Below are 15010 nucleotides of genomic sequence, written 5' to 3' on the forward strand. Positions count from 1 at the left end.
TATGGATGCTGATTTTGTGCTATGTCAAGTTATATAAAGTGTTCATTGGACATGAAAATGGTTCTTTTAAATGATTAGAAATTAAGAATGCACATGATGTCTGCTTTCAAATATACCGTTATTCAAACCCTACTGTTAAAGGATTTTGTATTGTGAATGCGCATGCATCCAGCCTTACTGCAGTGAAAATTGCGTGGTAATAAAAATATTTGTATTTTAATACAAATAGTGTGTTTGCATTAAATTAGCCTTTTTTTCTGATTGTATATTTGCTACAGTTGAGTCGTTCTTTTTTGTTGATTAATTTTGGTCCAGAATGATGTATTGTTAGATAAGACTGATTTTCTTCAATCTGACACGTAATTATTTTTATCCTTCATGTCTCTAGAATAAGGCAAGATGCCACGGCTTCTCTTATCCTGTTGTGGAAGGTTACAACAGTTGGATTTAAACAGTGCTCACTTATAGATGGTAGAAGTGTTACTCTCCTCCAGGCACTGGGTGGACTTGTTCTTTCCGAAGAAATGCTTGCATTAGGAAATAACTACTTTATTGGTGAGTTGTGCTAATGTTCTGGTCTTCTGATCTCCAGCCTTACACAAGAATCAATAATTTATACAAAACTTAAAGAAATATAGAGGCAGTTCTATTAATTTACCAGGGGCTTGAAGAACTAGATGTGATGGTAAGACTATATTTTAGAATTTTGTTAATTCAAAGCAAATGAATGCTACCTGAAGCTGCAAAGTAGCACACGTGTGGGACTATCTAATATGAACTCCAGTTAATGTTATTTGACCCATCTACTTCAGACACACAAAGGGTTTTTTAATACATTTTAATTTAACTATGTTGCTTTTTGATAAATACTACAGTAAATGCCTCCAAATGTTAATATTCAAGGTGTTTCTTTGATCATTTGTTATATTATGGTACACTTTGAGAAAAGAATCTGTCTGAAATCAGTTAAATGAGTAAAATACCTAGAACACAATGTAAGCTTCAAAATATATTAAAATATAATGGGCAAGTCTGCTCTTCTCACACCCAATTACCCACCAATAACACTTACGTGTCAAGGATTTATTCCTATGTAAATACGACACAAACACAGTATTGTTAGAAGCAACAGAGGGTCCTGTGGCACAGTATTGTTAGAACTCTCTTAATATACTGTAATATACTTCATTGAAAAATGAAACACTAAATATCATGGGAGGAAGTGTGAAATGAAAATTGGTATACAGTTTAAATAAAGTATATGGAAAATAATATTGGTTTAAAGACATTCTTTAAGAATGGAGACTATAGATTTAATTATATCGGGCTTTGTGGACAGATGGTCTGTTGAAATTAGGTCATGAAATAGTACTTATTTGTTATAGTCTTGAAATACTTTACATTCCAAAATGAAGAAAAAGCTGCTACAAATTATTGCTGGGCTGCCGGGTGGGGCAAGTGGGGCAATTTGCCCTGGGCCCCATGGGGACCCCCACAAGAATATAGTATTTTATAGTATTGCAACTTTTTTTTATGGAAGGGGTCCCCGAAATTGCTTTGCCCCAGGCCCCCTGAATCCTCTGGGCGGCCCTGAATTATTGTTCAGTAATTTGTCATTTCTGAAACACAGGCTGCTTTGCAAATAAATATAAAATATCAAAAACACTTATGCAAAAATATTGGGCCGTGTTCTGAATGGATGTCCCTGCCAGAGAGAAGCCCAAATAAAGCAGAAATGCTGTTTCCACAGCGATAGGGGACAGTGTAGTAGAGATCCTGTTGAGGATTGTTAGTACAGCTACTTTCTCAGCAGCAGGTTTAATTTAATGGCATTTATTTTCTCCAAATGGGTTTCCAGTTATTTTACATTTTTCCCCTTGAGCTGAGATAGACACTTTCTCTTACATCTCTTAGGTTTTAATTTAATTTTTGCATTTAATTTGCCAAAGTTAAAAGTTTCTCTCTGAGATGTGGCAACTAACATAAGGTAAAATCCTAGTGAAGATAAGGCAGTTTGTAGTTTTTACACGTGATAGCAGGTCAAGGTAAAGTCTATGGGGGAATGTTTACCTCAATCTACTAACTTATGTTACAGCTACATTTGCCTTGTCTTTGATCTTGTGTTAGTTAACATGTGTTAGCTCACACAAGGTAAGAACGTACCTTTTTTCCTAGTGAAGACAAAGTTTATGTGCAGTTTGTAATAGAGGCTTCGGTCATCATGTACATCATTACAAATTCTTCTTCTGTAACTTTTTCTTCCATCTACTGGAAATTTGTGATTTTTTTTTTAATCTTCTGATCCTAAAAAATATGTACAGAGCTTTCCAAACTCCTTAGTACAGTTTCTTTAATAAAACCAAGAAATCACAATCATCTTGACTGATGTTAGAGGACACTATAATCACAAATTAGTATGGCATGGAGGAACATGGAGACTCAAGTAACAATGAAGTGATACCATGCATTGAGGGCTAATCAGTGTGTTTAGTAAAGAGGTATGCAGAGTACATTTTTATTTAAATATTTTATTAAAAGACCCAAAATCTACTTAAATTCTTCATTTTAGTTTTATAATCTGCTGTGCATTGGTAGCACTGAGTTTTACTTCAAAGAAAATAAATATAAAACATACTCCCTCCCTGTACCTTTTTTTATATATAGGAGCGAGGTGAGACTTCAAGGATTTTATTTTCAGTATTCACAAAAAGTTCTACTGCATGTAAGCATCAAAATAAGGACATGGATGACTTTGCTGTATACAAAAAAGCAATGACTATAACAGCTACTTTGTTTGATGATACTTAAGCTGTAGTACTCTTGAGCCAAGAGGTAATGTAGGATGATATAAGTATAATGCTACTTTCCTTCTAGGAATATATCAGTCAAATATTTGCTTTATATGTATTATATTTCTCAGAGAAATGTAGGGGTTCCACTGATCATTGTATTTTTTCTGCATATTCAACTGAGTATTTTTAAACTCTTCTTTCCTTAGTTAATCTTACTAAAAGAGATTTTATTGGCCTCTTATTTTTTCCTTTCTAATTTCTAATTAGAGATGTTATAGAAGAAAGGGAAGATGTGAGTAAGCTGAAGATCAAAGGAAAAGATTACATGAATCTCTCAAGTCACTTTCCCCAGTGTAGCCTCCAAGTTTATGCATCTTGGATCTTTAATTATTTCGTACAAGTCTTCCTGAATGTGCCAAAGACAAAACATTCAGGGAAATGTATTATTTGTTTTATGTACTGTCTCTTGGTGTCTAATTAACTAAATTAACATTTGTTGAAAGTTGTTTAGACACTACTGAAAGGAATCAGACAGGAGAAAGTAATCAAGTGATGCAGTGTGTAAACAATATTTATTGAGTGGAAGTAATGGAAGTCTCTAAGAATTACAAATAAATAAAACCTTGAGATCATATTGTTTTACCATATACTCAAAGCAGCCCCATACCTCAGTCTCAGTGACTTTTTGGGGATTGAATGGAACAGTAAAATGAGAAGGAATAAAAGTATGCCCTCTCTGTAGCATGATACTTGAATTTTGTTTCACAAAATGGATGCTGACTTTGCAAATAGTCAGATTCTTTAAAAAGTGCAGTGTGGAAATGAAGTCATAATGGTTCCATGGCTTTATAGACCACATTTGTTAAATTGCTACGTTTACTTTATTAAAGCTGGGCCATCTTGAGAAGGGAAAGGGGTGCCAACTCCAATACTTACTGAAATCAGTTATTGTCACAGCGTATACATTCCATAGCAATCTTATTAATACTGTCTTCCTTAAAGAATGATTTTAATGAGTTTTGAGTAAGATTCCATACCACAAACATGTGACTATCTTCTAACATTTTTCTTAGAGACATTAATTAAGAAACATAAGTTACATTTATTAGTCAGAAGGAACGAGTGACCTATTAAATACAACTTAGGCTTTGAAAAGAAAAAAGGTGCACTGGATGGGTCAGTGGTTTAGGAGTGGGACAGAACACTTTTTACTTCCAGGTTGCTGGTATAAAGCCAGGCTTGGCTGATACTGACCATAAGATGCTGCCATTTTGTTGCAGCTCTGGTTCTGAGAAGCACTCTGTTGGGGAGGAGCCCACTCATCATCCCTTTCAGGCTGCATGTGGGGGTGAGGCAAAGGACGATTAAATCTCTTTTGCTGCAATAAGTTTTCTCTGCCACCCCCATCCTCTGGAGGCAAGACTTAGGGCAAACATATTGGCGTGTGATTGCTAATTGTATGTTATGTGGGTTCACCATTGAATTTTTATTTCTGTTTAGGTCAAGCCAGTATCGCATACAAATACTATATGTTCCAGTGTGTGAATATGGCAAACTTTGGGGGCCTATGTAGTTTTGCAGGGCATCAGTTTATTCTCCTGTTTTGTTTAGGGGTGGGAGGCCACAGTTTTAGGGGACAAGTATATAGCTGGAGACTAGCACAGTGGCAGCTTTATTCCTCTTTACGCCAGACATGTATCATGCTGGGCTTGGATGTTGGGTTGTGCCAATCAGGGCAATGATAGCTATATTAACCCTTTGCTGCAAAGACTATGTTCATCTCCCTCTTTTGTTTGTTTCCACTTTGGTTTGTTTGTTGAATAAATGTATGAGCTGTATGCCCCTAGCTTTTGGGGTATCTTTTTGGGGACCCCATGGACAATGACTTATCAATGGGCAAAAAAGTAAAGAAAACAATTAAATTGAAAACACATCACTTCTTCAAGTACCTGTGATCGAACGAAACAGCTGTCCAATTAACTTTAGATTTTCCTAAATATTCTTCTTTGGACAAAGACTATGCATGACAAATTTATGAGGAAAGGAGGGTTGTATTTTTTGTTTTTTATTACAATAGTAGGAGGTTAAAGTTGGGCTTACAGGATACATTTTCCACACTTTTAATGATGGAGTCACTAACATGAGTCCATAATTAATTGGTCCCAGGTAAGGTTGACTCTCAGAGAAAGTAACATATGACTAGATGGGGTGTATAACTGAAAATGTCATCAGAAAAAATCATCTGCTTAAATAGAAAATGAAAACATTTACTGTAGGTGAAATTCTGGCCCCACTGAACTCAATGGGAATGTTGCCATTTGCTTCAGCGAGTCCAGAATTTCACACTATATGGTCCAAAGACCCTTGAAGTCAGTGGGAGAGCAGTCATCTAAATTGGCAGGAGTGTAGGTCTCTAATGTCCTACCATATTTACAAGATTCCTGAGCTTTATTAGATTAACTCAGGATCCTCAGAAGTATGTGATCATTAGTATCACCAGAACTATGTCATAAATGAGGAGCTGCAAAAACTTAACCCAGTTCTGATCATATATTTATTCTGTATTGCAATATGTTATTTTATTGAAATCGGATGTAATGCATTTGACAAGGTGCTGAAAAATGTCATTACAATGGAATGCATAGTATAGTAACGGTTTGATAAATGGGTATTTAAACTGTGAAATTTCCATGATTGTTAATTGGAACTGCATAGTTAAGGCCTCGCAGACTGAGTTGAGAACTAAAAACACGTTACTATACATTTTTCCTGGCAATCCTAGAACACCAGATATCCAGCCCCTCTCATGAAAGGGATAATACAGTAGTCCTAGTGCCATTTACATAGATATCTGTTTCTATCTGACATGGTTGCAGGTTCCTTTGGTTTCCTTTTTGAGCTAATGAAGTATCTTTCTTGAGAATATTTAGTAAAATTTGCCTAGAAGAAGAAGAAGAAGGCTGCTCTAACCACAGTTTTGTAATCCAGGTCTTACTAAATTAGCACTATGGAGACCGCTCCCATCTGACATGCTCCTTCTAGCTGGGCAAATTCCCGACATTGTGTGAAGCCCAGGTAGTTGTGGCAACTGTGTCATACGAGTAGAGTGTTGAGGTGAGCACCAGAATCACCTCCGTTCATTTTTAGCTTTTTAGCTTTGAAGGATTTATAAACTCGCTCCTTACTGTGAATGAAAACATAAATCACAGTCATGCATTTCAAAATTATGGAAAGTTTTGCTGAATATAAAAGTGTTTAAAAACATTCAGATTTAAATGGCTATAGCTTTTTTACTTTGGCAAATAACATTTAATAGTCTAATTCTAGTAACATTTCTAGTATTTCCCAAGTCTAGCTTTCTTGACTTGGGAAATAAGAAAAATTGCAATGATTTGATGTTATATTGTTTTGATGATTTGGAAAATAGATAACGAAAGTGTGTAACATACTTCATAGTTATCTGTTCAGTTGTAGTCAGTTTCCCAAAAATGCTCATGATTGGGACATGGTATTGTAGAACATCCAATTGGCATTGAGGACTCCAGATTTTATTTTCAACTCTGCCTCTGATGTATTGGCTGCATTCATGTTAGCTGTTTTCCAGAAAAATGTCCCACTGTTGCTAATGCCAGTGCAGCCCCATCTGTGGTAACAAGGCTTCCCATGACTTCCAGCAAATGTAGCCATATTGTCAAAACCTGCTTGTAATCCGTTTGCATGATATATGATAGTCGAACACTGCTGGCAGTCAGTGGCTTTTCTGTTCTAGCACCCCTACTACCCTTGTGTCCACTGATGGAGCTGCAGCAGTGTTAATGACAGTGTGAAATATATCAGAAAAAAGCCTAGTGCATAAGGACCTTGAGAAAGTCACCTTCTTTCCCTATCAGTAACACGGCGGAAGGGTTATTTATCTCACATGGTTTGGGAGGCTTCATTAATATTTCTAAAGTACTGTATGAGACCTTCTGCACTAAAAGATGCTTGTCGAGTTTCATAAATTCCATAATAAGGCCTAACAAGGGGTGGGGGGGCTTTGTAGGTTGGCATAGATATATTTGCTTTTCTTTAATTGTATGTTTAAAAAAAAAGAAAGAAAAGAAAATTTGTAGACACATTTTTCCATTTCAGTATAGTTGAGATTGAGAATATCTTTCCCTTTAAAAGAAAAAAAATTACAGGAATGTACTTAAAATATCATAGTTCAAATCAAGAAATTCTGAATTATCATTCAGTGCCAATAAAAGTTGATAGCCAGTGAGCCAAGAAGCTTAGCATGTTTAGGATTGAATTTTATCCTCTGTTACCATTTTAGCTATCATTATACATAAATAAAATATGATTTAGAATTGTCATGTTACTGAGGGCAGAACAATAAATCCTCTCAACATAATTTCCACTTGTAGCATCTATTGTTGTCTAGTATTTTGATTGTAGGGACTGAGTTAGGCCAGCTGTGTAATCTGACTTTGTCAGGTTGTAGAGCAATTTTAAATTAAAGCAATTTAATCAGCTGATTAAAATATTATTAAAATTAAATAATATTATTATAAATAAATTAAAATCAGCTGATTTTAAATAATTTAAATCACTTAATTTAAAAAATAATTTAAATCTAGTTGAGACTTTGTGAAACTATTTTGAAAACTTGTGCTATTGCAAATGTAGATAAAAATGTATAATTAACTAAATTGTAAATTCGGTTGACTTTTTAAAATGCCACTGCTGACAGGATATCTTATTTTAATTTTGGTTTTTTTTATTATAGCAGTTTTGTAAAACATACAATAGGGAAAATTAATACCCTAACCCCGTAACCAACTGAACTTGTATGTAATTGCATACATCAATAATCATATTATCTTTAGTGCAGCTTCACGTGTGTACATGTTTGTAGTAGCAGGGCTAAAATTGTATTTTTATTTTAAAACTTTTCTCTTAGTGGCATAAATCTTTGTCACTCCAAAACAATATTGCTGTAATGCTAACACTGAAAAGTTATTTAGACTTATAGTACATTAACAAAGTTATTGGGAATTTCTCTATACACACAGGGAAACATTTTCAAAAACTGGATCCCTAAATTAGGCTCCTAAATACCTATTTTGGCACCTTTGACCTTGATGAAACCATTTAAGCTTTCTTGACTTGGGAAAGTTCAGTATATCAGAAAATGGTACTGGTTGGCTATTTGCTTATCAGTTATGAGTTTGAGTGTTCTTACAGTAAGGATATTAATGAAGCCCTGAATTCTTTTTCAGCATAGATGATCACTTCAAATGTGATAGTTTTTAGAAATAAAATCTGTGCAGAATCTGAAATTCTACTGATAATTAGGAAATTATTTAAGGAAACAAGCCCAAAACATTCAGTTTTTGTTATTGAAGACTATAAGGTCGGAAGAATGTAAAGAACTAGCAATGTGTAAGTAAAACAAATCTGATGTAAATAAAAATATTAAATTAAAAATACTATTTAAATTTTTAAAAAATAATCTTGATTTTTATCCAACCTACTTTCTATCATGCAGTCTTATTTATGGCTAGTCTAAGTAGTACAGTAACTCTTCACTTAAAGTCATCCTGGTTAACGTTGTTACGTTGCTGATCAATTAGGGAACATGCTTGTTTAAAGTTGTGTAATGCTCCCTTCTAACATCATATGGTAGCCACCTGCTTTGTCTACTGCTTGCAGGAAGAGCAGCCCGTTGGAGCTAGCTGGTGGGGGCTTGGAACCAGGGTGGACCGGCAGCCCCCCTATCAGCTCCCCACTCCCCTAAGTTCCCTGTGCAGCAGCTGCCCCTCCCCCCACTGCCATGTGCTGCTCCTGCCCTCTGCCTTGGAGCTGCTCCCCGAGACTCCTGCTTGCTGTGCGGGGGGGAGGGAAGGAAGAGGGGGGGCTAATGTCAGGGTGTCCTCCTCCCCCTGCTCCCCACTTACCCCATCTTCCATAGAGCAGGGGGGACACACCAGGGCTCAGGAGGGAGGGAGATTGTAGCAGCTGCTGTCTCAGCAAGCTGATCTAATTAACAAGGCAGTGTACTTAAAGGGGAAATGCGCATATCTCCCTCCATTCCTGCTGCCTTGTAGAGTGAGAGAGTTAACCCTTGAGGGCTCAGCCAATTGCTAGTTCATCATTTAGCAGTAAGGGAAATATCCCACCCTCTGACTCCTCCACCTCAACCAAGCTTCACAATCATCATCACACTACCATTATTAAATTGTTTGTTTAAAACTTATACTGTGTGTGTGTGTGTGTAGTCTTTTGTCTGGTGAAAAAAATTTCCCTGGAACCTAACCCCCTCATTTACATTAATTCTTATGGGGAAATTGGATTTGCTTAACTTTGTTTCGCTTAAAGTCACATTTTTCAGGAACATAACTACAACGTTAAGTGAGGAGTTACTGTAATTGGTTTTAAAATACGTACATGTATGTACTAAGAAACAATGTGATAAGTACAATGAGAAGATATAATGGGAAAATGCATCAAAGGTCTGTTACAGACTTCCCTATTGTATGTGGTGAAAAATTTATACTTTTCTCCAGTATAAATAGAATTTTATACCCTAAATAAACTGAACTGTAACTTTTCTCATGTGACCTTGGAAAAATATTATTTGAATCAGAAGTCATTAGGAATTCAGTAATAATTTAAAAAGATGCTTTGACTCATAAATCCCCAATGGAATGTAAATTTCTCATTTGTCTTGTACAAACAGCACAAAAACGCTTTACAACTAGTGGTCTTAGTACTTAGCAATGAACATAACTAGTAACTAACAGCTTTCTATATTTAGTAATTTTAAATTCTTTCTAAGACGCTGTCTAAAATACTACAGCTAAACTCAGCCTAATTAGTTTTGCATTGGCAATCTCACATTGAAGGTGCATCACCAAATAGTGCTGTTTAAATGCTAGGGACAGATTATGCCAGGCCCTTATGCAGTCGCTTCATGGTGCTGTAAGAAGACTACTCCCTTTCTCTTACATGGCCAAAGGAAGACCAATCATAATTACAGTCCCTGCAATATAGTGGGCCCATGACCCTTCCCTCCCATTTTGCATATGCCCTTAAGGTGGGGCTCATGTGCAGTGGGGAGCATGCTGAACTGCATAAATAGGTGTAACAGCAAGTATGCTTTCACCGTGTTCCATTTAGGGCATGCATTACCATACAGTTATGAATCACACGATCACATACTATTTCTCGGTAACAAAACTTTTAACAGCCTTCAATACACATGTTCAACATATGTATGCTATACAAACAGATTTTGTGAAAGTCATTCATTTGTAGGGTTACCGTTCATCCGGATTTTCCCGGACATGTCCGGCTTTTTGGGTTAAAAATAGCGGCCGGGGGGAATTTGTAAATAGCTACAAATGTCCGGGATTTCCCCCCCCATGCAGAGCGCGGCAGGGCTGCAGGAAATTCAGCCGCTCGCATGGGGCTCCGGCAGCCAGAGCCCTTCCCCCGCAGCTTCAGATCAGCTGCCGGAGTCCAGCCCAGCCAATGTAGAGCTACTCCCCTCTCCTCCCTCCCTGCATTCTCAGATCACCGGCCGGCTGGGCTGTTTGCATCGGGCCTCGGCAGCTCCTCCTCCTCCCCCCCTTCTCCTCCTCCCCAGCACCCTGCTCCAGCAGCACTGTGCGGGGGCAGGGGCTGGGGAACGCAGCCACGTGTCGGGCTCCACGTGGTGCCCAACATGCTGTTCTGAGCGGCAGGGTAAGGGGGCCAGGGGGCTGGAGAAGGGGCAGGAGGTTTCTGGAGGGGGGCAGTCAAGGGAGAGAGAGTAGGGGGGATTGGATGGGTCAGGGGCTCGGGGGGGGCTGTCGGGGCGGGGGTGTGGAAGGAGTGGATGGGGGCGGGGCTAGAGCGGGGCTCCCCCCCCAGTGTCCTCTTTTTTGATTGTGGAAATATGGTAACCCTATTCATTTGAGAAGTGCACAGTAGATTGTATTTACACAACATATTGTGCATGTAATGAAGTATATAATATACAGCAATAGTGAAAATTTTCTGCCACGTATAGTCATCCAAGTTTATCACGGTGACTTCTGTAGTTAAATGACACCTCATCTGAATTTTAAAGCATGCTTAATTTAGCTCTATGAAAATTAGTAATGAGTCTGAACTAAAATCTCAGCTCTAAACACGCTTGTGAACTTTTGAGGGTTTCTATAAAAACTTTGTGGATTGGCTCTATCTGTGTGTGTTTTGTGCAGAAGCAACATTTAGCATTAAAAGTGCTCACCTGCCTTTGTAATGCCAGAAGGTTTCCACTCAGACATCTTTGCCCTGACCACTATTAATCTCCAGTCTCATGAGTTTTAATTATCTGCTCTATTGATGGTCTCTGGGCCATTTAATGCACACAGTTATCGCTCTTCTTCATGCATTAGCTATTATCTCTAACATGGGTTAGAGACATATTATGCAGACAAAGTGCATGTTTTTGGTACAAAAAAAATTATATTAAAATAAACTGATAATGAAAGATAATCTGTAGCTATTTTGAAACTAATTACAACGATGAGGGGATCCTAATCTTTAATGTATCTGGTTGTGAGGGTTTCAGATTAGAAGAATAATTGCAATCTGTGTGTTTTAGGTCCAGTATATGTGCACCCTTAGAGGCATTCAGTGTTATTACACCTCATGCAGTGGAAAGATAATGATATTTCCATCTGAAGAATTCAATTTAGCTTAAGTTGATTTTTTACTGAGATAAGTAAAATTGAAATAGGACAATTTTATTTCACAATAAGAGTGTCTGTCTACACACAGACTTGCACCAAAATAACAAAGAGTAAATTAAAACAGTTTTAGTTATTTCAGTGCAAGACCATAGCCTGGTTATTGGTGAATTCAGTGCATTATGCTCAAGTAAATAGAATTTTCGTTTTTATTATGGCAGTTCACCTTTAAGGATTTATTTGTACAAACACGACTGAGTGTTGTGCTTACAGCAGGGAGGATTCCACCTGGGTTTAGCCCTACACCAACCTTGCAGAAAATTGTCACACAGCAAAGAAAAACCAATGGCTGGCCCATTCCAGCTAATTTGGGCTCCCAGGGCTTGAACTGCAGGGCTGTTTCATTGCTGTGTAGACTTCTGGGTCAGGCTGGAGACCGGGCTCTGGGACCCTTCCATCTCACAGGGTCCTAGAGCCTGGGCTCCAGCCCAAGCCCAGACATCTACCCAGCAGTGAAACAGCCCTACAGCCTGAGCCCCGTGAACCCAAGTCGGCTGGCACAGCCCAGCCACAGATTTCTTGTTGCTGTGTAGACATACCCTCAGGTAACAGTAGCAACAGCAGCAGAATGTGAACTACATTATTCATTCAATTCAACGAGGTGTTAATTTCAAGGACTGTTTTTAAATGATAGCTTTATAAGCCAAGAAGGAAACATGAAGCTGAAATAAAAGAAACTTTTAAATCCTTTTGTGCTGCTGCAATATACCACACTTGTGTTCTGGCAGCAAATCTTCAACAGACTGTTTATGAAAATATAATATAATATAGGGCCTCCTCTTTCAAGCATTAAACTGTAATTACTTTGGCCTAGATCCACAAAGGACCTAGGTGCCTAAGTCCCAGATTTAGGCACTATAGTGATCCACAGAATCCCTGCTCAGCTGTTACCTAATCCTGTGGGCACCTGAACTCACTTGGTGCCTAAATTTTTGCTGTAAAAGTTCCTTAGGTGCCTAAACCTCTGCTTCTGGACATGTGCACTGCTGCCCAGGCAGGCAACTGGATGCTTATCTTCTGCCTAAGCCTCAAGTCAGGTGAAGATTGGCCTTCCCTCACCTGACTGTCCTCCAGGGCCTGATCCTGTAGGTGTGCTTGGAGGCTGCCTAACTCCACACAAAATGGCCACAGAACGGAGTAGAGAGCAGGACCGGCAAGTGATACTTAATTCAACCTTTGCCAAATCATAGTGCTGTATTTCTAAGCAACTTCTGCATTTTTTGGGGTGGAGGTAGAAATTTTACAATTAAAAAAAAAATTGTCAAATACTTTGCAGTTCACCTTTAACTACTGTATGTCCCAGCAGGTAATTGTGGGAAGTGAGTACATTTTATAGTTTAACCTTTGGAAATTCAGCTTTTCAAAGCTTGTGGTAGATGGTTTATGACTTGTTGATATCTATAATTTTTGGGGGCAAAAACCAGTTTTCAGATTTCTGTTGCAAAATGATGGTCTAATGAAAAAAGCACAGGACTAGAAGTCAGGATGTTTGCAATCTATTCATGGCTCTGTCACAGACTAGCTGTGAGGCCTTGGACAAGTCACTTAACTTCTCCTCTTATCTGTAAAACGGGGACACTAATACCTAATTCCAAGGGGTTTTGTGAGGCACAGTTCATTAAGTTTGTAAAGTGCTTTGAGGTCCTCAGATTATCGGTGTTGCTATTTATTATTATACAGTGTGTATATGTTAAAATAGGATTAGTCAATCCTTTCATGATTTTACCCATTTTCAGAGTGAACCAATGAGCATAGATAAAACTTTTGCCTTTTACAGTCTGCACTCTTGACGGTCTGTCTGTTTGGCCCCAAAATATTGTGAATTGCAAATTTGCCTGCACTGTGGGTGTCCTCGATTTCTTTCATTCAGGAACACAACAAGCATGTAATGGGAAATCCTTGTGTGGGAAATCTATTAGTTTAGCCAATCCTGCCATCTTTTAGTATGCTGGCACCATTGTCTAGTGCAATAAATACAGCCCTCAGAGACATGGCAGAAAGCCACACTCTAAGCTGATATTGCAGGCAGTATACAAATAATCTCATAAGAATCCATATCACATTGCTATGTGATGTTGTTTATCTTTATGTGGTTTATTTGTTTCATCGAATTGTGCCATATTTAGAGGCAGTAACACAAAGCCATGATCTATTTTAAATGTGGTTCTACACAGAAAAGTGGCTGTGAAAATTCATTTTGGGGTTTATTATGCCCAGGTGATTCCAACTCATATTTGTTCAGTTTACAAATATAATCTAACCACCAGCTCTGCAAAATTCACCTTCAACTTTGAAAGTCAAGCTGGGTACTTTCCTTCTCAAGCACCACCACCAGTAATAAAGAACTACAGGCCAAATTCATGTCCTCAGTTGCACCTATGCAACTTCATTGTTATCAATCTGTACCTCAGTGATCCTCACTAAGGTTAGTGGCATTGCACAAATGTTACTGAGACTGAGAGCATAATTTGGCCAGCAATAGTACTACTGTGTTGGTGATTATGTATAAGAAGGAAATGACTCAGCTTGACTATCCAAGCCCAGTGTGATTTTCAATGCTGGCAGTTAGTAAGGAATGTGTGTTTATTTGGAAACTGAGTGGGGGTTTTATGCTATTAGTGAGAAACAATAGAGATGTAGCTGCATGATGATGTTTTTATAGTTTTTGCTCAGAGAAGAATTACTTTTTAAATCCCAGTATTTCACGTGATTATTTTTTTTCTGACTGGAAAGCATTTGAAAGGGTTCTTGATATGTTTGTCACTAAGCACTACATTTAACAATGGAGATCAAATATGCTGCTGCCAAAATGGGGTCTGACTGATTCATGCCTTCTGTAACAAATTGTTCCTCCACACTTCAACATTAGTGATTTTTGTAACTGGGTGGAGGCCTGGTTAGCTAACCAGTTACAAATAACATGGTTTGTGTCCACATGGCAGCTTTTCTGCCATTACAGAGGGATCTGTGATGTTCTGGGCAGCTAATCTCTAGTGCCTTAGGCCTGGTCTACACTACAAAGTTAGGTCGATGCAAGGCGGTTTACGTCAACCTAGTCGTGCATGTTTCTACACTTAAATTGATCTCCCACCGCCGTAAGCACCCCATTACATCAAAATACTAACACCACTTCCCCGAGTGATATAGAGCCACACTCAGTGCGATGCACGTGTAGACACTGCATTACTTATGCACACAACCCTAATTGTCCTCCAGCAGCTATGCCACAATGCCACTCACTGACCATTCTGGTCACCATTGTGAACTCTGCTGCCCAGAGGCCACAGAGACCAGAAACCTCCCCTACCCTTTAAAGCCCTGCACGTTTTTGAAATTCCTTTTCCTGATTGCTCAGCTTGGCAAGCACACTTAAAGCTTTCCATTTTTGAGCGCAACTGCCCAGCTGACCATGCCAGTTACACACTCCAGACATGTTGCTGCCTGGAGCAGACAGGAGAT

General features: G+C 38.3%; 1 protein-coding gene across 2 annotated transcripts in view; it reads left to right on the forward strand.

The window, feature by feature from the left end:
* DNER (delta/notch like EGF repeat containing) overlaps positions 1 to 15010 on the forward strand; it is a 284460-nt gene that overhangs the window by 155266 nt on the left and 114184 nt on the right. For both annotated transcript variants that reach the window (XM_005282630.4, XM_065556947.1), the window contains exon 4: positions 389 to 555. In XM_005282630.4, the coding sequence (XP_005282687.1) occupies positions 389 to 555 (167 nt within the window). The remainder of the gene's footprint in view (positions 1 to 388; positions 556 to 15010) is intronic.

The sequence above is a fragment of the Chrysemys picta genome, chromosome 9 (assembly GCF_011386835.1).
Source record: "Chrysemys picta bellii isolate R12L10 chromosome 9, ASM1138683v2, whole genome shotgun sequence".
Classification (NCBI taxonomy): Eukaryota; Metazoa; Chordata; order Testudines; family Emydidae; genus Chrysemys; species Chrysemys picta.